Source organism: Anolis sagrei, chromosome 3 (genome assembly GCF_037176765.1).
Source record: "Anolis sagrei isolate rAnoSag1 chromosome 3, rAnoSag1.mat, whole genome shotgun sequence".
NCBI classification, from domain to species: Eukaryota; Metazoa; Chordata; class Lepidosauria; order Squamata; family Dactyloidae; genus Anolis; species Anolis sagrei.
This window is the reverse complement of record NC_090023.1, coordinates 86,975,799-86,999,466: the sequence shown is the minus strand read 5'-3', so window position 1 is coordinate 86,999,466 and position 23,668 is coordinate 86,975,799. Positions and strand designations below refer to the sequence as shown.

The 23,668-nt window shown below is 40.2% G+C and overlaps 1 protein-coding gene across 1 annotated transcript in view; it reads left to right on the top strand.

Moving 5' to 3' along the window:
* Window positions 1-321: 321 nt before the first annotated feature.
* The window catches only part of PTCHD1 (patched domain containing 1), a 90,090-nt gene continuing 66,743 nt past the window's right edge, over window positions 322-23,668 (top strand). The window contains exon 1 of the mRNA XM_060770103.2: window positions 322-1,258. Coding sequence (XP_060626086.1) covers window positions 908-1,258 — 351 coding nt within the window. The 5' untranslated portion in view covers window positions 322-907. The remainder of the gene's footprint in view (window positions 1,259-23,668) is intronic.

Here is a 23,668-nt window from a genome sequence, read left to right as displayed (position 1 = left end):
ATATATTTAAAAAAAAACCCAAATAGGTATCACTCTGAAGGCGAGCTTGATTCCCCTCACAATCCACTCCTTTCTCTTGGACTGGCTTTAAAAATTCCCCAATTTTTTCCACACTATTCCTTCCATGAGCAGTCATCATTTAAAAAAAAACTCAGATAGGTGTCACTCTCAATTCAAGCTCACAATCCACCCCCTTCCCTTGGACTGGGTTTTTTAAAAACCCGAATTTCTCCACCAACTTGCCCCCCCCCCCACACACACACACACACGACTCCTTCCAGGAGCAGCCAGCCTAAAACAACCCCCCACCCCCAAAAATAGGTGTCGCCAGCTTGATTGCCCCTCACCCTTAAACCTCCCTCCCTTGGACTGCTTTGAGAGGGAAATTTTGACACAAGAGGAGCAGCTACCATAAGAAGAAGGCCAGCCCCATTGAGGGCTTGGGCGCCCCTCGGTTCCCCCTTGGCTCCTCCTCTTTCCTCCTCCTCCTCCTCCTCCTCCTCCTCGCGCGCCTGCTTTCCCCCCTCCCCTGCTCCTTCCCCTCCTCCTCCTCCTCCTCCTCCTCCTCGCTTTCCTCCCTTTCTCCCTCGAGAGTCTTTGTTGCTGTTTAAAGTCAGACAATGAGGCGCGGGGAAACTCCCCTCATGAGCCGCCGGAGGGGAGGCGGCGCCGCGCTGTAGCGCCCACCACAAAGGAGGAAGGAGGGAGGGAGGGCGAGGGAGAGGGAGGGGAAGCTTGGCGGCCGGCTGGCTCTCCCTCTGCCGCCCTCCGGCCCCTCCATGCTGTGGGCCGCTCTCCTCCCGGAGCGCCCGGCCGGAGCCTTCCTCCCTCCTCCTCCTCCTCCTCTTCCTCCTCCTCCTGCTCCTCCGCCCGGCCCCCCCGGAGCTGCTGCTGCGCCTGCCCTAGAATGTTGCGGCAGGTCCTGCACAGGGGGCTGAGATCGTCGTTCGCCAGACTCGGGCACTTCGTGGCCAGCCACCCGGTCTTCTTCGCCTCGGCGCCCGTCCTGCTCTCCATCTTGCTGGGCGCCAGCTTCAGCCGCTACCGGGTGGAGGGCAGCGTGGAGCACCTGCTGGCCCCCAAGCACAGCCTGGCCAGGATCGAGCGCAACCTGGTCAACAGCCTCTTCCCGGTCAACCGCTCCAAGCACCGGCTCTACTCCGACCTGCAGACGCCCGGCCGCTACGGGAGGGTCGTCGTCACCTCCTTCGTCAAGGCCAACATGCTGGACCAGCACCACGCCGACCTGATCCTCAAGGTAAGGAAGACGGCCACGGGATCGGGGCCCTTCCCGGCCTTGCCTGCCTCCTCTTCTCAGCCAGAGCACCCTCCTCTCTCCGTCTCGCATCCTTTCCTGTGTGCCTCGCTTGGTGGGTGTTTCTTTGAGTTTCCAAGTCACATCCCTGCAACAGTTGGGTTGACTACCGGTTGCAGAGCAGAGCAGACCTTCCCTTGGCTTTAGGGACGTTTCAACCTGGGAAGGGGGGATTTTGTGAATGAAGGAAGCCTGCTGTCTAAACACACACACACAGGTCCTCCTCTTTCTCCCCTCCCCTGCTCAAGTTGAGTCATGACAACTAGTTTGCCTGAATGGCCCTGGAATCTGAACTTCCAAACAGGAGGCAATTTGTTGTCAAAGGTCTTCATGACTTGAATCAATAGGGTGCTGTGAATTTTCAGGGCTACGTGGCCATTTTCCAGAAGCATCCTCTCCTGACGTTTTGCCCACATCTGTGGCAGGCATCCTCAGAGGTTGAGGGGTCTGTTGACGATTTGTCATGGGTTTCCACACGGGAAGCAAAAGAAATCACACCAAATTTTGATCTCCTCTGTATTTTGTTTGAGATACATTGCTTTGCATTTTGACCATTGACTCAACCCCTTCCCCTCCCTCTACTTCTTTTACCCACACACACAAGTGCGCACAAGACATACTATTTCAAATCAAAGGCACCACTCCAAATCCAAAGGAAGGAAGGATAAACATTTGAATGGCATGACTTGGTGGATGTTTACTGTAATACAATGCTAGAAATTTTATAAAGACTTGTCTTTTTTGGGCAATGTGAGAGGTATTGCTTATTCCAGTATGTTGTTGGTTTTCCTTTTTTTTTGGTTTTTTTCTAGGGAAACCTTCTGTTTTAATATAAGTGATACCATAATTTGTAAAGTAGAACCATAGGAAAACTATATTGGTGGGTTGCTGTGAGTTTTCCAGGCTGAATGGGCATGTTCCAGAAGCATTCTCCCCAGATGTTTCACCCACATCTATGGCAGGCATCTACAGAGGTTGTGAGGTCTGTTGGAAACTAGGCAAGGCCATTCAACGCTAATCAGAGTGTCCAATTGCTACATTAACAATTGCATCCAGCAGGCAAGAGTTCTTTCTCCCCCTCTGGACATTCCACAGATATATAAACCCCACTTGCCTAGTTTCCAACAGATCCCCTCAACCTCTAAGGATGCCTGCCATAGGTGTGGATGAAACATCAGGAAAGAATGCTTCTGGAACATGGCCACACAGCCCAGAAAACTCACAGGAACCCAATGATTCCGGCCATGAAAGCTTTCAACAACACAAATATATTGGTGGGTTGAAAAGAAGGAGCAAATTTGTTAAAGGGGGAATAAATGAATTTCTGAATCTTGGACAAATGTTTTAGAGGAGTGGCTAGGAGCCACAACACACATGCTTGATATCACTAGACAACTGCACTGCATGTTTATGTTGCTTCCTTTGGAAAGTACCAGACAATGTCTTGGGGGCTGGTGAAGTGGGACCTTGATAAGCCTTCGAAACATACTGCAAAGTAATCTTCAGTGTCCTGACGGTTGCTGTCTCTCAAATGTATATTCATACAGGTCCTATCATTTGTTTTAAAACACCCCTTGCCAAGAATTCCATGAGCCATTTAAAAAAAAACAATCTGTGGTGTTAGCAATTATGACTCTAACATCCAGTGTTTTTATGTGTGTGAATATTTGCCTGTTGGCACAGAAACATCAACAAGATGTAGTTGCTCTCTTCCCATTGAGAAATTTCTGGCAAATAAGAAAATCTCCAAAATATTATGTCCTTTCTGAAATACATTTATTTAGAAATGGGCGTAGAACTACAATGGATTTTCTACTGGTGTGCTATGTCTGGAAATCTTAGTTTATTACTAAGGAGACCCCTAATTCTGGATGTTTTCCCAAGTAAAAGAAAATGTAAATAAGTATGTATTGGTGCCATACAGAATTACTTGTTCTGGTAGAAGGCATGATCATTCTATAAATATTCTATAGAGTCTAATTTTTATATGTTAAAATTTAGCCACTGACCATTTATTGTGCATTTGATAAGATGTTGGTAAACCAGAGTCCATTATCGTTTTGAGACCATGAATTCTTGCAATTAGCCTGAAGTCCTCAAGCATAACAATGCTCTCTGTTGCTATGTGGAAGTCTTCTAGTCAAACAAGCACCTCTGTTTAAATTGTTTTCCTTTGGGAAGTGCATTATTTTGGAGTAAATGTGTGGTAAAGTCTTTGAAAGAGGCTGGAAGTCTGCATTATTCAAGCAGAGGCGGAAAATGCAGTTCTTGACATGTGGTGGTGTGGTGTTGCATTATGCAAGTAGCAGGTGGAGGGAAGATGCAGGTACTAAAGCTGTAATCGTAAAACCACTTCCTAAGGAATAAGCCATATCTAACATGGTGGGACTTTCTTCCAAGTATGCATCTGTGGGCCTTTCTTCAATGTGTACAGCCATATTACAAAAAAGGAGTGTTTCACTCTCTAGCCCACAGGCAACAGTGCCAAAGGGGATCCTAATGGCCAGGAAAAAAATCACTTTTACTAGATCTGAACATCCTTTCTATCTGGAATTGTTCTTTCTCCCCACTTTTTCTCCTGTACTTTCTCTATTTCCCCAAAAATTGCAATGACACCAATGATGCAACCGATAAATTGAAGGTATCTATCATCGCATTGTCTTAAGGAATTGAGTGGTTCCATCTACTCATTGAAAGATCTGCTAAGTGGAAATTCTCCCTCATTGTTGTAAGTATGACAAGAGGTTCACCTTTCCATCCGTTTAGATTTAAATCAATTGTGGTTTGATGAGAAGAAGAAACCAAATGCTCTGGGATTCTAAATTGTTTAGTTTCAGCACTGTTTTCTGACAATGCTTTTGTTTATTTCTTTCATGATTAATGTTAATGAATCCTACCTGGTGGAGAAAAGTAAAATAACACACATGGAGATAGAGTTAGCAATTGAAGGTTCCCTAGTACCAGTAGGTATCTCACATAAGTGTTACATCAACTGCTTGCTCTCTACCGTCAAGTACGTCATGTAGTGTCTAGCATACTGTATTGGCTTCTTGCATGAGCAACTCTAGATTGAAAATGTTCTAGATCTGGCTGATCTTGGAAGTAAAACAGTGTCAGCGGTGGTTAGCGCTTGGATAGGAGACTGCCAAAAAATACCAGGTGCTGTGGGCTATATTTTAGGGCAATGAACTGGCAAAACCACATAAGAAAACCCTTTTAAAAGTAATACATTTTTTATTTTAAAATTGCAGTACACCCACAATATACATTACAAACATGTACACATATGCATACATAGACAACCCGACACCCACAATGCAATTACCCTTCAATCCACCCCCAGTGCAACCCACCACCTTGGCTTCTGTCACTGATCCTCATAGGTTGACAGGTGACACAGATGCACAAAAGCTGAATCCAGTTTGGACATTGCTGATTTTCCCTTAATAGAATACCTTAAAGGATTTCTGTTTACTTAAAACTTTTACAATATGGAAGTGAAAAAAATATAATGCACTTTTAAATTTCGTTATCTACATGGCAATCTCATCTAATTTTAAATTTTATTACAAGCCTATAGCTATACTTCAAACTCCCACATGGAAGTAAATTTGGGTAACTGCAATAGCTCCTGCTTTGCAAACTGAATTCCCTTTTTTAAACAAGCAAAATAATGGGAAAAGAAACTGCTACTTACCCTGAGTTACTAAGTTACCTTTTCTCTTGGCAGAGAGTAATCTAATAATGAAAAGAGATGGTTTTTTAAATGCCGACGCTAATAATATTTTCACAAGAAAAGTAGGAATATCACTGGACTTCGGTACCACAGCTTTGCAATGGAAAAATACTCTAACTTGTGACTCTTGAGTAAAATACAATTGGTCTTCCATTAATATTTTGTAACAGGAAACCTAATAAAACTTAAAATTGGGAGGGAGGACTATTATAAAGAGATGTTCTGTATAATATCATACGACCAGCACAATTCTCTGTGGTGATTTCAATGAGGCATAGGGTTTCTTTGGCCACATTAACTCTTCAAATAATTCTGAAAAGGCTTTGTAAAGCTACCATATTCCTTCTAGCTCAACCAGACACATAATCAGTCTTACGCTATTCAGAAAGGTGGTGGCTGTCTTGATAAATTCATAATGGTCTGGTGGGATTACATGTTTTTGATTTCTTATTTGGCTAGAGGCAAGTCAAACTCATGGGGGGAAAGGAGCCAAGACTGAAGTCTTGCCTATAGGAATATTATTTCATGTGGGTAGGCTGATAATACCAAAAAATAAAATGCACGGGGGCTTAATTTCTACCATGTTTACAAGCTAAATGGGTTTCACTGAATAGCAGTAAGAGAAACATGTCATTTTAGCATTGGAAATAGCCTGAAGCACAGAAAAGGCAGGGAAGTCACGCTTGCATAAAATTTCTTATATGAATATGGGGCACTAGCCATCTCTCTCACAGTCTGAGTGGAAGGCCAAGACACAGAGGAGAATGTAAACATCAACCCCAATAACTTGCACTGGTGTCAAAAGGCTACGAAGGATGAAATGTTAAAGATTGCATTGATAGTTAATAGCTTTTATCTACAAATTTCTCTTTGACTCTTTGCAAAAAAAAAAAACCCCAAAACTTAAGTTGGCAGTTTTGTATAGTACATTGATTTGCTTTTTGACCAACCTCAGTTAAAATATTTCAATTGATAAATGATTTATTTAGAACTTAAAATAACTTTTTAAAAGATTATATAGTCTTCAAAATTCTGAATATAATCAACTATAATCATGCTGTATTCTGTCTTAATCTAGAAAAGATATTCAGCCTTCAAGACGGTCAACACTGCTAAACATTCCAACATGGTTGAATTCTAGTTTCATTCCACTTCAAGACAGTATAGGTTTTGTATGATATAATCAAACCAGAAAGCTGACTTTGGTCTTATAGCCAAATTTTCTATGGTAAAGCCATTTGTATTATCTTAAACATAAAAGTAGATATGGCTATAAATACTGTATAAAATGATTACATTGTGTTGCATCCAGTGCTTGGAAATAATTTTTAAAAATTCAGCTTTACTTGTTGAATGATTGATTGATTGATTGATTGATTGGCATAGTGACACATTTGTTGCTGTACTTTAACTGTTACTTGCAAGCATCACACTAGTGAAACATTTATAACATGGTATTTTTAAATTGCTTATTGATCTAATCCTTGAAAAAAAAACACTTTAAAATACAAGATTCTCCCCAAATCACCCCAAATATGCCTCCTAAATCCAATATTTTTAAAGTAATAAATACATGTTACTTGTTATATTAAAAAGTAACAACATTTTCAGTTACACTGTTTTGTAAAATAGATGTTTTATTATAATAGTATAATTAAACTTTATTTGTATAGCGTCCTATCTCCTCAAAGGGACTCAGGACGGTTTCCAACATATATTATTATCCCAAAAAAGAGTATGTTAAGTGGTCTCATCATTAATTGTAACATATATAGCACGTTTCAAGTACTAATTCTGGTCATAACAAACTTGATCATAATAAACTCAACTATTTTATTTATTTATACCCCATTTTATCTCTCCCAAAGGAGACTCAACTCCCATTGATGCAAATGTGTCTCATCAATATGGAGATTGGATTTAGATCCAACCCAGCATTACATGACATTTTGCCAGTATGGGAGGAAACACAGCGAAAATAGATGATACAACATATCATTAAAATATATAATTCAACAATTAAAAGAAAAATTCCATTCATGTCACCTATTGCCACTCTACTGACTTTTTGTTGGCCACTTCACAAATCAAGGGCCCTTCCAGACAGGCCCTATATCCCAGGATCTGATTCCAGGTTTTCTGTTTATCCCGGGTTATCTGGCATTGCGGACTCATATAATCCAGTTTAAAGCAGAAAGCCTGGGATCATATCCTAAGATATAGGGCCTGTCTGAAAGGGCCCATAGTCATCAATATTTAATTCATCACTGATTGGATTTCTACCTCTAAAAGGCAGGCATAGCCAAATCTTGGCCCTAAGACTGCCATGTAGCCTTCAGCCTGATATTATATATCCCTCTGCTTAACCTCAAAATTCCTTTGCAAGATGTTTATTCAGACCATTGCAAGAACAATCTGTCCCTTTTCTAGTAGCCCACTAAGTCTTGTGGGGAAGAGAGCAGAGGAGAAATGGGTAGTTGAGAGAGGGATTGGCTCACATTCCTTTGACTTATTCTCTTCCTACCACCCTTTAGCCACATGTTGTCTCCAACAAATTAGCCCTAACGCGGTGGCGCAATGCGTTAAACTCTTATGCTGGCAGGACTGAAGACCAAAAGGTCGAAGGTTCAAATCTGTGGAAAGCACAAGTGAGCTCACTCTCTCAGCTCCAGCTCCCCATAAAGATGGTAAAACATCAAAATATCCGGGTGTCCCCTGGGCAACATCCTTGCAGATGGCCAGTTCTCTCACACCAGAAGCGACTTGAGAACAAGTCGCTCCTGACATGAAAAAAACCCCTATGGGAAGATAGTCTTAGAGAGAGGAAATTTTCCCACACTAGTAAGGATGGATTGAGGCTATTTCAGGTGCTGAATACTCATACTTTTTGGTTTTGATTTTAAGGTATTAATTTTTTTATTTAAAGTTCCATACAAATTAGCTACCCACATGTAAATTGGATTTAAAATTAGCTACATTAAAAAATAATTTCCTTATTACATATTATTACATTTCTTACATGTCCTCCCCTTATTATTAACACCTAAAATATCCTACTCACCTTTGATTAATTGTTATTAAATTTCTGTCTAGATATAGATGAAGTTTCAATGTACTTCAGCTGACTTTAATTAATAGGATATTGACTCTGATATTGACTACTGATATTGAACTAAAGAGAACTAAATTGATGAGAATATTGATGGTACCTTTGACCACAGACATCAACTGCATTCCCCCCTGACACTGGGGTCTAGTTCATTAACTAACTGCAAGACCGTATCAATTTTAAAAAATCTGGGGATTGTGGAAGGGCCTAGAAAGATAGCCTGAAGGATGTGAGCCTCACACAGATCCACTTTGCCTACCTTTGCTGTTAAGAGAATTAATTTTCATGACCCATGTGCTAGCCATTTCCAGAAAAATGCCTAAAGCCAACTCATCCCATGGATCTTGGAAACTAAGCAGGATCAAACCTGGTTAGGACTTGGATGGAACACTGTCAACAAATACCAGATGTTATAAGGTAACTTTCAGAGGAAGGACCTAACAAAGCCACCTCTGAATATTTCTTACCTAAGAAAAGGCTATAAATTGTATGGGCTTGCCAGAATTCATCAGGTGACTTGATGTCACATAAATGCACCCATGTTAACCATAAGATCAGAGTTGAAGTAACTAGCCTGAATAAGAAGAAGAAAAATTGAATTTTGTTGTAAGACTTTCCTTTGGAGTTGTTTGTTAGCAGTACAAACAGCCAACCTTCTTTCACTAGTGAATTCTCAAGATGTGCCTTGGGCAATGTGTCCATTTCACTCCTCTTCAAAAATGCTACGTGTTTTCATTGTTGTTGCTTTGTGTTGTTGTATGAAGGACTGGCAGCTCTGGGCAAAATATTAGAAATATAGATCCTGCAATAGCCTTGGTGGATATTGAGAAGGGAGGAGCACTTGGACATGGACAGACAGTGTTAGTACACTGCAGATGTAATGCATTAAGCTTCTATTCTCCCATCTTATTTCATTAAACATTTCAAACAGGAATGCAAAGAGGGCACAGTATATGAGCCTGGAAAAACGTCAAAGCACAATGTTGGTTTTGTGTGACTCTGACTCATTTTCTCTGGGGCCAGCCAGCAATATAACTACTCTTCATTCATCTTCTTAAGTCTCTGCTCATACATTGCACCAAATTAGGACTGCTTTCAGTTTCTTCAACTCTCCCATCTCTTAGTGCCGCAATTTGACATCAGAGCAATGGGCATAACTTGCTTAGTTGATTCAGACACCACACCAAATTATGCTTGTTAAGAATATTTTATTATGGATTACCATGAAATTCAATAGTTTAAAAGTGGTTTGCAATAATCTGGCAAGATATAATGGAGAATCCATGATCCTAAATGGGTTTTGTTTTCCAAGTTACAACCCTACACTCTGGTGCATTTCTGTGCTTGGATGGTGTTCGATAAATTGTCCTGAGTCCAAGCTATAATAGGCAATGGGAATGTGTGGATGTGCTCCAGAAGCTGTGCTTTCCTACCCAAATTGGTGTCCTAAGTCATCAATTTAACAGAAACAGAATTGGGTTTTGTTTTTTTCTGGAAGATAAACCTCCTACTAAATGAAAATTAATAAATCAAGACTCAACCCAAACAAGTCAGCCATTTTGGTGGTAGGGCTTCTAAGTGGGCTGGGGTTTGATTGATTTTATGTTCATGATAAGGTTATGTATGTGTCCCTTTACCTTCATTATGAGGTGTATAATTTTCTGAAATCAAGAATTTTAGGAAATCTTGTTTCTATTTGCTGGAAGTTCAGATCATAAAAGTTAAGACTTTTAATGAAATCCAATATATTGTTATAAGATTAACAACGTATGGCTGAGAGGTTTGTCTGTTAACATCTCAGAATTGTATGATAAAGCATACGCTTAGCATTATTTTTGTTGCACATTTTGATATGTGAGCCATGAAGTATCATAAATGAGATTAAGGCAACTGGTAATCTGCATAGTAAAGGAAACATAGTCACAGGGCATTTTCACCATGTAAGCATGCCTTAAATTTTGGTGCTTAGGGGCCATAGTTGCACAGCGGGTTAAATCGCTAAGTTGCAGAACTTGCTGACTGGAAGGTCAGCAATTTGAATCTGCTGGATGGGGTGAGCTCCTGTTGTTAGCCCCAGCTTCTGCCAACTTAGCAGTTCGCAATCATGCTAATGTGAGTAGATCAATAGATACTGCTTCGGTGGGAAGGTAATAGCGCTCCATGCAGTCATGCTGGCCACACGACCTTGGAGATGTCTATGGACAATGCAGGCTCATCGACTTAGAAATGGAGATGAGCACCACCCCCAGAGTTGGACACAATTAGACTTAATGTCAAGGGGAAACCTTTACCTTTTTAGATGGATGTTAGAAATGCTAAATCCTAGTCTTTGTGCCACATCATGAGGAGACAGCAAAGCCTAGAGAAGACAATTATGCTGGGGAAAGTGGAAGGTAAAAGGAAGAGGGGCCGACCAAGGGCAAGATGGATGGATGGCATCCTTGAAGTGACTGGACTGACCTTGAAGGAGCTGGGGGTGGTGACGGCCGACAGGGAGCTCTGGCGTGGGCTGGTCCATGAGGTCACGAAGAGTCGGAGACGACTGAATGAATGAACAACAACAAGTCTTTGTGCAAAATTCAGATATGCTATATAGCCAATGTTTTTTCCTCTTTACTATAAGGTGAAAGTGAAAAAAGATATCCTACTGCAACCAGTGGGAAGATACTACATTACAGCTTGCTGTCATATTGTTTCCCTAAAATGTCCTTATAAAGGGGGAGGGGAATCAAAAGACCGCTTCCTAGCTGTTTCCTACAGAAAGCAAAACTCTGATTCTTACGAGTAGTCCCAACTAGAATAGATCCATTGATTCAATTGTTCAATTAACACTTACGTAAATTCCAGTGATGAACTTTAGAACAAATTTACTATCTACTCCGACTGGTAAAGCATTTGAAGGGCCTGAACAAGATACAGTATAATCTACTTTGGCCGTTGGGTGAAAGTATGCTGTCTTGTTGATCTGGCAGGGTCTCTGTTGGAGTTTGTTTCTGAAGCTACATAGTAATGACGTTCTCGCTTGTCATTTCTCCAGTCACTGATTTGAAGCCTGCAGTTATCTCTCAAGTTTTGATATGTCACTATCACCAATGAAAGACATTTTGCTCAGTAATGCCAATCTTAACAGGTGTTTGCTACCCAACTCTGGACACTTGAATGAAATACATTTCTTGCTTTTAACTTTATTTTGCTTTTTATAACAGATCTTGGTCACCCAGAAGATAGCTATATAGGGAATGAAAGAGAGAGAAAGAGAACACAGAGGAAACCCTTCTGTTTTTTCTTGGGCCTCTTAGAGCCTTTTAATCTTAACCAGCCATTGCATCCACTATATCTTATTTGTCTTTAGTTTAGCTGGAAGTTTTCTTTCTTATTTGGTTTGATTTGCAGCTTTAACATTGACAGGATAGTGAAGGAGTGCTGGAGAAAGTCATATTTTCAGAGAGAGATATGCAAGAATGGGATTTTACTCTAGAGCAGCATTTCTTAATCTGGGAGTCGGGACCCCTGGGGAAAGTCGCAAAGACCATCAGAAAACAAATATTTCTGATGGTCTTAGGAACCCCTTTGGCAGAGAAGGCTGAAGCTCTCTCCGCCTGTCCATCTCTTCCGTTTTGGAAACAGACAGTGAATCCTCCCACCGAAAGCTCTCCTCCCCTGTGATTGGCCTGCCTCTCAGCCAGCATCTTAGCCAAGGGGAGGGCTGGTTCTGAGACTCCAAGTGGGGAGGGGAGAGAAAGCGTGCTCGGTGCATGGCAGCGTGATGGTCATGTGCAGGCAAGAGAGAGCATGTGAGGCCCGAGGGAGGCTTGCACCAGTAAGTTTCTTCAAGGCATGGGGGTTCTGTGTGGGAAGTTTGACCCAATACTATTGTTGGTGAGGTTCAGAATACTCATTGATTGTAGGTGAACTATAAATCCTAGCAACTACAACTCCCAAACTTCAAGGTCGTTTTTCCCCAAACTCCACCAGTGTCCACATTTGGGCATATTGAGTATTTGTGCCAAGTTTGGTCCAGATCAATTGTTTGAGTCCACAGTGCTCTCTGGATGTAGGTGAACTACAACTCTGTAATTTTGCTGTTGTATTTCAGTATTTTCTCTTGGTCATGGGAGTTCTGTGTGCCAAGTTTGGTTCAATTACATCATTGGTGAAGTTCAGAATGCTCTTTGATTGTAGGTGAATTATAAATCCCAGCAACTACAACTCCCAAATGACAAAATCAACCCCCACCCCACCAGTATTCAAATTTGAGCATATTGGGTATTTGTGCCAAATTTGGTCCAGTGAATGAAAATACATCTTGCATATCGGAAATTTACATTACAATTCATAACAGTAGCAAAATTACAGTTATAAAGTAGCAGTGAAAATAGGTCACCACAACATGAGGCACTGTATTAACTATATTAAGGGGTCACAGCATTAAGAAGTTGAGAAACACTGCTCTAGCACTGCTTCTTAAACTGTGGTCCCGACCCCAAATGGGTTTTTTTAGCCCAATGTTGGGGTCACAAAAATTTGTCAACAGTAAAAAGTTTCTGAATGCCACCTAGACATTTATATGAAACTGTTAGCAGCAACTTACCATGGTCTCTGCTTTAGTTGTACTTCATAAAAAGGAAAATCGGTCTGTTTAGCAAGCTTTGTTGATTTGTAATCACTAAATGTTTGATTTTTATACCTATTTTATATATCTGTATATGGATGGGGTTACATAAAAATGTCTTGGGTATAAAGGGAGGGGTCACAAGTGGAAACCATTTAAGAAGCCCTGCTTTAGGGAATCCTACTGTAGTTAGGGGTGCTTATAATACTTCCAGAACCACTTACTAAGGAAGTGTAAAAGAGCAAAAGAAAAAGCAGATGAGCCTACCTGACTAGCTACTCTTTTTTTTTTAAAGTACTTGCTATTGAAGAGTAATAGCACAAACAAATAATGTGTGTGTGTATACACACACACACACACACACTACACATTTAGCCTTCTGCTACTGGATTTCCCTTTATTTAGACAACGCACATTAGAATTAATGAAGGGAAATCCGATTGGACTGTTCCCTCCTACTGGGGCTGCTTTCTTTGAAGGGCGGAAAATGTGCTGGTGGTCGGGGAAGGTTTTTACAAGGCCCTAGTGCAAACATAGCGACAGGAACTGGATTCCCCATATACACCTTCCCCTCTTCTTCGGCTTTCCCCCGCCCGCTTTCTACCCATAGAGGAACCGAGGCTCCAGCAGGGCAGGACATGTACACCATAGACCCCCTTCTCCTCCCTCACTCACAGCTGTATCTCTCACTCACTGCACTGTCTCGCACACATCTTCCCTTCGTGAGTTCTGACCCGCGGTGTGCAACCAGCGTAGGGTCCCACCTATCATACTTTTGCCCTAATTTATAAATACCACAATTGACAAATGCCAACTTCATTATTATAACAAAGTACTAAACAAGTCCCAATATTTTTTTGAATTTGGATAAATATTTCTCCTTTGTTAGCCTAGTCCATTTATCCATATCTGCTAATTTACAAATCTTCATCAGCCATTCTTGCCATCCTTCTTCTTCTCTTCCCCAATATGCAAGAATAGCCTGACCAGCTACTCATCCCACAAAGTAGTTCGCAAAAAAAAAAAAAATGATATGTGTGTGCTTTCAAGTTTTCTGTCGACTTACGGTGAGTTCATAAATTCCCTGAAGTTTTCTTAGTAAATGAATACACAGAGGTATTTTTTCCAGCTCTTTCCTCTGAAATAGAGCCTACAGCACCTGATAGTTATTACCCCATCCAAGTACTAACCAGGGCTGATTCTGCTTAGCTTTCAAGTTCAAACAGGATCTGGTACCATTATAGTATTTAGACCAGAAGATTTAAAATGTTTGTTTAGTTATACAAGGTGTACCTGATTTAGTTGATATACTTCACATGTGCAAAATGTTTATTGTAATTAATAAATGCACTGGAACATGTTGAGCTGCTCCTCTTTGTGTTGAAGTATTCTATTCCTATTAATTCTATATTATTTCTGTCTCTGATACCAATATCTGTGTGAAGAAGTGAAGTCCAGGAACATACCTCTTTCATTAATTAAGATATACCTACATACTGCAGTCATTGCAGTTCTAGTTGGATGGATGACTCCCTAAGGTAGAAATTCGAAATACTGGCAGTGTGCTGGCAGCACACTAAGAGGGAGCCCTGGGGAGTTGGGTGACCAGTCATCTCCTCATTGAAGAAGCTGGGGTGATCACGGAAACATCATAGGATGGCAGCCCACAACCCACAACAGTAAGGGGACAAAGCTGAGCACTGCCATGTGGTTTCCCACACTGCCCCCAGGCTTCTGGACCTCTATGTGATGAGGTCCTCTTCTTTCCTTCGAAGGTGGAGCTGTGGACACTCTGTCTTAATGTCTTTGAACAGTAATTGATTCCATGAGGGCCAGTCAAGATGAAAATTAATCTAGACAGGAAGGAGTTGCCACTAGGTGGTGATTATTCTGTCCTGCAGAATGGTTTTCATCGTATCCAGGAGGAGCATCCCGTGTGTGTGTGTGTATTCTCGAGTATAAGCCAACCCAAATATAAGTCGAGTATAAGCCGAGGGTAGGGAATGTAGCTGCAACTGGTAAATTTTAAAATAAAAATAGATACAAATACAATTACATTAATTGAGGCATCAGTAGGTTAAATGGTTTTGAATATTTACATTAAAATGTAATTTAAGGTAAGACTGCCCAACTCTGATTAAACCATTATTCTAACCTTCTTCAATGTAAATGTACTTAAGTATTCTTCCAATAATAATAAAGAGTAAAATAATAAACATCATAAAATAAAAATAGAGTAAAATAAGGTAAATGTAATAATAACAATAATAGAGTGAAATAATGAATGTAAAAATAATAAATAGGGTTAAATAATAAATGTAATAATAATAGAGAAAAATAATGTAAATGTAATAAAAATAAGAGTAAAATGATAAATAACTTTTACTCGAGTATAAGCCAAGGAGACCTTTTCAGTCTAAAAAAGACTGAAAAAAACTTGGCTTATACTTGAATATATATGGTATGTTACTTTCTGAAAGTCACTGGGAGTGAGAAAAAACCCTTAAATTTGATAAGATAATAAAATAAATTGGAATGAAAAATCAATTCAAAATATCTATTAAAATATCCCTTTAAAATATGTTTTGAAAGTTACTAGAATTTATTGTTTGTTACGCTAATAACGAATGCTAATCTTTTTCATTATTTTATTTTAGAAACATAGTTTTTTAAAATACTCTTTGCCCAAAATAGTTAGCTAGTTCTGTTTATTCTTTGGCTTTAAAATATTTAGTTGATTTAATCAGCTTTGAATTTTAACAGTCTATTTAATGTTTATATTTTTATTGTTTTGTGTTTTAAGAATTTATAAACTGAGTAGAAGAATAAGTTGAGTGGCCAGTATATACATGTGAATAGAGGGTGGGAGAGAGGGAGGGGGAGAGGGAGAGAGAATCCCTGGTTAGTCAAGTGAGCCTTGAATGTTAGACAGAAAATCCATGCAGTTCTTCTTCTGCAGCCTAACAGTAAAAATACGGCATTTCAAAATTTCATTAGCTGTCACTGTAGACCTCAAGAACATCACTCCAAAATTGTTACCTTACTCTGCTTAAGGGTAGCTGGATCCACCTCCTTCAGATAAAAAGTTTTCTTTGACTCTTTCCAGATGTACGACCCAACTCTACTCACACATGTAAAGACAAATACTTTTTACCACATTGAGTCCAAATTCACCAGTTAAAGACCAATGAGATATAGGAAAACAAGACTTGTAATACCTTAACCAAACATAGCACCTAAAGAAAAGGTATATCCTGAAGGCTTCAGAGCCCATCTGACCCTGGAGGCTACACAGGGTCAGCCTCAACGAGGCATTGATGGGATAGCTCCAATGAATATCAGATATTGCAGGCTGTACTGAGGCTGGATCTACACTGCCCTGCATCCCAGAATCTAATCCTAGATTATCTGCTTCGAACTGGATGATGTGAGTCTACACTCACATCAGATAATCCTCAAACAATCTGGGATAAGCAGATAATCTGGTATATTATATCCTGTGATATAGGGCAGTGTAGATCCAGCCTTAGAGGATCGAACCCACCTCTGAGGCCCCATCTATAAAATTCAGTTTGAAGTGGACTGTATGGTCAGTATAGGCTCATATAATGCACATTGAACATAAATGAAATAGATTATATAAGTCTACTTCCATATGATCCAGTTTAAAACTGCATTATATGGAAGTGTAAATGAGACCTGAGAAAACAGTATAAAATTCATCTGGTTGCTGTAAGTTTACAGGTGGCTTGAAGATTTTTCTGATTTTAGCTTCAGATATTTATTTTTCTTATAGTGAAAGCACCTACTGAATACCGATCACCATTAGTGAAATAATCCATTTCTGATTCATCTCAAATGGCCACGTCAGGCTTTTTATCATATAAACATGTCCAGGATAGTGATACAAAGTTTCATTCATATGTAACTGAAATGAACAAATATCATAGCAAACTATAAAAGATAGAACATCTATGTAAAAAGATTGAAAGAATATCAAAATAAAAAACCAACCGTCCATGATTAGAAACACCCAAAAACTTACATTTTGAGCTTTAAAAAAATCAGGGGGGAAATGGCACCATGTAGGTCTGCCTGGGAAGGACATTCGTAAAACAAAATACCATCAACGAAAGACACACTCCTAGTCATTCCATGGAGGCATCTAGAGAAAGAATTCTGGGCAAGATCTCATGCACAGAGTAGGGCCATATGGTAGGAGACCATAGTTCAGATAGCCTGGCTGGAATGTATTTAGGGATTAAAATGCAAATCCTTTGATTTAACCTGAGGGTTAATCCAAGCATTCCTGGGCTTGGAAACAAACTGGGGAACTGTGCAGATGATGAAACACACACACAAAAACAGGGTTCTACTGATGACAGGAGAAAATGACAGCCATCTGAGAAGTAGACTGAAGTTCTCTGATTAGCACCATAAGAAAAGAGAACAGTCAAAGTTGGGTTGGAGTGGTTAAATAATCAGGTTCAAATCCTATTTAATCATGAACTCATCTGGGGTAGTCATTGTTTTTTTCAGGCTACCTGTCCCATAGATGCTTCATAATACATGGGAAGAACTATGTACAACACATTAAATTGCTTGTAGGAAAGATGACATGTGGATTCTATCTCTGTATTTCTATCATTGGCAAACTGAGCCTGAATCCAGAGTCATTTACATCTGAAATTTATGCACTCATACATCTTTGCACAATTTATTCTGCTCTTGCTGGTCAAGAGTAAGGTCAAAAATCCAAACAGAGCAACTTACTAAAGCCTGTTTACCTCCCAATAGTTTCTGCAAATTCACCATATAATTCCCACATGTACTTAAAAGTTGTCTTAAGGACAACTAATTTGCACAATATAAAACATTATGGCCAGTATTCTATATCAGTTACTTAGTTAAATATGCTTTATTAAAAAGTATATTAAACTGTATTTACTTGAGTATAAGCCTAGTTTTTCAGCCCCCTTTTAGGTTGAAAAGGTCTCCCTCCATTTATAATTGAGTCAGGGTTATTTATTATTTTACTCTGTTATTATTTTATTACATTTATTATTTTACTCTATTATTTTTATTATTGCATTTTACTCTATTATTGCTGTTATTATTACATTTATTATTTTCATCTTTATTATTATTGGAAGGAGACATAAGCACATTTACATTGAAGAAGGATAGAATAATGGTTTAATCGGAGTTGGGCAGTCTTATCTTAAATTACAGTTTTATGTAAATATTCAAAAACACTTAAGCTTCTGATGCCTCAGTTAATGTAATTGTATTGGTATCTATTTTTATTTTGAAATTTACCAGTAGTTGCTGCATTCCCCCCCCCCCCCTCGGCTTATAATCGAGTCAATCAATTTTCCCAGTTTTTTATGGTAAAATTACGTGCCTCAGCTTATATTGGGGTCAGCTTATACTTAAGTATATATGGTAACGAAGAGTTTTACTACATAAATTTGCTGTTCTGTTCCATTCCTGTGACCAGAGAATTGGCAGCTTCCCCATATAATGACCCTCAGTATCGCATGTTTCCATACATCACGCTACTGCAACACTTTGCAGTTCTGTAGCCATACTTCATGGTAGCAGGATAACTCTGTCTCCACATATCTCTGCTGTTCTGGTAGTTAATTCTTATTATTATTTTTAATCTTAGTAGAAGCAACATTGTGATTGCTGTGAAGGTTAAGTTTAAAAACAAAAACAAAAATAAATTTAATTGTATCAATTATTGCCAATGGAATGTGGGAGGAGAGCAATTCCAATGATACCCCAGCACAGAAGTGGATTGGGAAATCATCACACAAGTACATTGTGACACTGTAATGTGATCAGGATGTATTGATGGGTTTTGTTTGAAAGTTAGCCAGTGACAGCTTTGTCCCATAAAAAAGTCCTGGTAGCTTATAATAAAGGCAAAATTTGATGTGTTTGGCTCTAAAACTCATCAAAGATCTGTTTCCTCACCCACTCTCCAAACCACTTCCACCATGATAAAGCTACAAATGTTCAGAATCTGAGATGGTAAAACAAAGCCATATACTACTGCAGGGGAAGTCTTCATTAGGGTGCAATAGAAGAAAGGGAATACTTTTTTTAACTTCCCCTCTTGTGAAATTGCCTCATCCCCAACTGGTCAGGCAACAGGGAAAATCTTCTTGGGAAATGGCAATGCACTGCAATATTTTATTACAGGTCTCAATTGCATATAAAGAGCAATGTTCATTCTAAGTCAATATTAAAATCATTGGTGGATTTCAACAGTAGCAATGTCTCCGGTGTCAATAGAATAACAAATCTGTTCTGGGTTTTAGTTTGAACTTTAAAGGAGCTATCCACAGTTCTTAGCCATATCTCCAAAATATGTTTCACATATTTGGGTGCATCTACACTGTAGAACTGCAACAGTTTGACACCACTTCAACTGCCATGGATTGATGCCATGGAATCATGAGAGTTGTATTTTTACGAGAACTTTAGCATTCTCTGCTGTGCCTCACCAAACTACAAACCACAGGTTTCATGCATTGAACCATGACTGTTAAAGTGGTGCCAAACTGCACTAACTACATCTGTTTGAGTTCTATTGTTTGAAATGCCTTATAAAAAGAAGCTAAAGAAACACATCATTCATACTTCCTGTGCACTTCAGTGGAGCCCCCCCCCCCCAAAGAAGTCAACCTTTTTGAACTCAGGTGATTTGAAAATCACTAAGGCAGAATCTCTGAAATAGATTTGTTTTTCAAACAGCTTCTTAAATTTTGCCTTCTGGGATGCCTGCCACTGACATTTGCAACATTTCCCCCCCTCAAAGCTCTGAGGAGATAATTTTTCTCTTTAATGAGAGAACCTGAGGTTCTCCTGTAATGCTCTCATATAATGACATGGCTCCAGGGGGTTCAGGCTTTGTAAAGAAAAATGTCTCCCGTCATGAGAGTTTTTAACCCTAGCAAGATGCAGCTTCCTTTTTAGTTTTCCTAACCACAGGTTGCTCTTTGTCCTTGGCCTCAAAGTCAATCTGTAAACAACAGAGGGCAGAATTTATAGTTCTGCTCTGGTATCACAAGTGTCAGGCTGTCATATCGGCAATGTTTTTCTATTTTTGTCAGATTACTCACTGTGCTGGAACAAAATATATCCATCACACTAATTTTATATAGCGAGCTATTTATTGCCACATGTCTAGTGACACAGCACAACTTGGAGTAATGATGTACCATATTTCCCCACAAAATGCCACGTACAATGTTGTGAAAACAAAAGCAGAAACAAACATATTTTTCAAATGGTTGAAAGCAGGTAAACTGCCAGGTTGTAGATGCGAAAGCTGTTGCACAAAAGGCAAAAAATCTCTCATTCCTCACTGCTGCCCAAATTAGCTTGGCATTGTGTTATCTAAACCTATCACTGCTAGCCATCCGCATCCCACAGCTTTTAATTCCAACATGTTAACATTGGAATGAAGACCAAAATTAAGCCAGAGGATCTAGTTACAAGCTCCAACCCTTCAGTGTCGTGTTGGCTCCACATTTTTGGGAAGCTTTGAGGGATCCCTTCCTGCTCTCTGCAGTTGCCCAGTTACTGGCCCTCTATGGGGCAAGTCCTGACCATGAAGGCTTTGGGATTCTGGCAATAATATTCCCCAAAACCCCACTGAACAAGATGGCTAAGGAAGTGATAAGGGCAGGATTAACAAGAGTAGAGATAGATGGTAGATGGCTCTAGGGGTGAGCAATGGAACTCCTGATGAAGCATGCAATTTGACCTTTCCCAGCAATGGCAATCCCTAATACCACTCATCCCAAAGTATCTGAGGTAGTATCTTTTATAAGATTTAATAAGCATATTCAGAATCATTAGCCGCAAATTGTTCCTTCTCTCATGCATACATTTATTTTAAAATGGGTGTTGCTGCTCTAACCAACAGGTGCAGTGGGATTCAGGGTCAATTGGAAGAGATTCAAATCTTTCACAATTGTATTGCTTGAATAAGCTTTGGGAGCAGATTTTAGTTGTGAACTTTTAAGTTTTATCTTCAAACTCCCTATAAAATTGACATTATTCAGGAGGGGGCTTGCTGGAGCTTTTCATTCTGTTGTTTTTTAACCACGGATTTGAAAGTAGCATTGTGTTGTACAAGATTTACTGGCTTTCAAAGATTATATAACTGTGCAAAGGAATGCGCCTGATCTTCCCCAGTTGGAATGCAACTTGTTTACCTAAAAGGGATAGAATAGACTATAATGCAATCCGGACTTCCGGTGTGGTTCATGGCGGCAAGACGGGTTTCTTGAGAGTTCCGCAAGCCTCTCAAGCCCCAGCGTCTTTTTCGGCTGACGAGGTGAGCCAGAAGGCTCCCCCTATCCAGTGGATGGAGACTGGGGAGGACGCAAACCCATAGGGGGGCCAGCCGATGGTCTAAGCCCCCTCTCCCCTCAAGGGTGAGGGGCAAAAGATCCGGCAGTGGCCCCCGTAGGGTAGCGATCGCCGAAACGCGAGCCGGCCGGCTGCTTAAGCGGGCTCCGGCATTTTGCCGCCACCCACACTCACACTTCTGAAGAAAAGAGCAGCAAAAGAACTGTGAGTAAACACTGCCTCTTCCATGGATTTCTCCAAGAATGAAAGGAAGAAATAACAGCGTAGATGCCTATCAAATGCCACACTTACAAACTGGCAAACTTGTATAATAGTGGAAGGGTGGAGTACTGGGACCCCCGCTAACTGATCGTGGGGACAGTGAGCAATATAGACAACAGACCAGCCTACCACCCTACTACCCTATTACCCTATTACTACTAATACTCTACTACTCTACTACTACTCTACTATTCTATCATCCCACTACCTGACCTGTGATATTTTTGGCTGGCTGTATGCAGTTCCCGTCGATTATTGCAACTGGCTTCTCGATACTCGCTATTTGCACTCGGAGGCTAGGCAACTTGGACTTATATCAACACCAATATTATGACTAACTGACTGAAGCAGCCCATGAACTAAATTGAGAGATATTAGGCCCGAGCTAAAATATCGGCGAACTACAAATCATTAACTCCCCCCCTCCTCCCCTCTCTGTTTGCCTAGCTCGGATGGCTTGAACTGTGGGAGAGCTGCGAGAAACTCTCTTATGCGCCCTTCCCCCCTTTGTTTTCTTCTCTTATTGACCCGGGAGAAACAACGTGTAGTGGAAACCCAGAGAAAGAGAAAGACAAAGAGCAGCTCAAAGTAATCTAAAGCAGCTCTGTAATTCGGTAACTGCCCGAAATACGACCATACTACTATATTACTATAGCAGCATATATCCCACTTATTGCCATCAACCTGCCTATCCACAACTACAATCTAATACAGATTACACCAACCTAACACAGATTTAACCATCAATTAAGGCAATTACAGCTAACAAGATAATTAAGGCAAGTAGACAGACCCTACCATCCCCGGAGTTGATTCTCAGCTGCGCCACATCTTCTTGGCGGACGCGCCTCTGGAGAGCGGCGGAGCGGCAGCGTGGAAGCAAGATATCGCGAGACGGGGAGTCCGCGAGAGGCTGCGAGACTTGGCAAGAGAGCTGGAAATAAGGAAGAAAGGACACAGAGAGAACGAAGAGAAAGGAGAAAGGAACCATAGCAGGGGTCTGGAGAAAATAAGAACCAGAAGAAGATACTGGAAGAGGACGGCGAAGAAGAAAGTAAGTACTCAAGAATCAGTACAAATCAATACAAAGTACAATAAAATAAAATTAAAATTAAATAAATAAAGGTCTAAAAGAGAAACAACATAGGACTGAAGAGGTGACTTCAGAACACCTTAAGGGGGATAAGAGTGATAAGAGAGTTCAAGAGAGGCAAGAGCACCACCCTTCGGAGGTGGAGGGGAAAGAAGAAAAAAAAGAGAAAAGAAGGACGAAATAGGAATGAAAGAAATTCTCCCACAGGACTTACAAAGGATTCCAAAAGAGCATTAAAAAAAAAGGACACCAGGATAATAAAACTTCAGAGAGAACAGAAGGGAGAGGGGTAGGTACAAGAGAATAGAAGCGGATATTGGATTGAAGAGAAGGGGGTCAAGGAAGGAAGAGAAGGAAGCAGATGAAGAGGAAGAAAAAACAAGGAAGAAGAAAGAAGACACTAAGGAAATCAAACTTGGCAGGGGCTCTAAAGCTAGGAAATTCAAAGATGGCAACACCAAAGAACAAAGGAGATAAAGGAGAAAAAGGAGAAAAGGACAAGGAGGGGGATAAGAAACTCCTCCCCCTAATAGTTGGCACAAATAAAAGGGGTTCAGTCTCGGAAGAGTCAATCATGAAAAAGATCCTGGAAGAGGTACAAGGAATCTCAGCAAAACAAGATGTCCATCAAGAAGATCTAAAAAAAACTATCAGAAAAACAAGACGCTCATCAAGAGGAACTAAAGAAGATGCGCAAGGAAATGGCAGAAGAATTAAATATGATGAAAAAGGACATACACACATTTCAACAAGAAATGAAAGAAATGAAGACAGCGAAGCTGGAAATGTCTCGTAAACAGGAACAATGTGAGAAGAAGCTAGATGAGCTGGCAGAAAAAAGTCTGAGGTTGGAAAGGCAACAGGAGAAACTGGAAGCTAATGAACTTGAGTTCCAACTACGATACAGAAATATAGTAGAAGATCCAAAAGAAGATATAAGACAAATAATGATCGACTTAACAGCGAAACTGATGGAATGCCCAAAGGAAGACATGGAGAATCAGATTGATCGGGTGTATCGTATCTCTACTAATTATGCAAAAAGAAATAAAGTGGAACGAGATGTGATAGTAAACCTTACAAAGAAGACGACTAGGGATGGAATACTCAAAAGAAACAACTTGAGCCAAATGTTGCATAAAGGTAAAAAG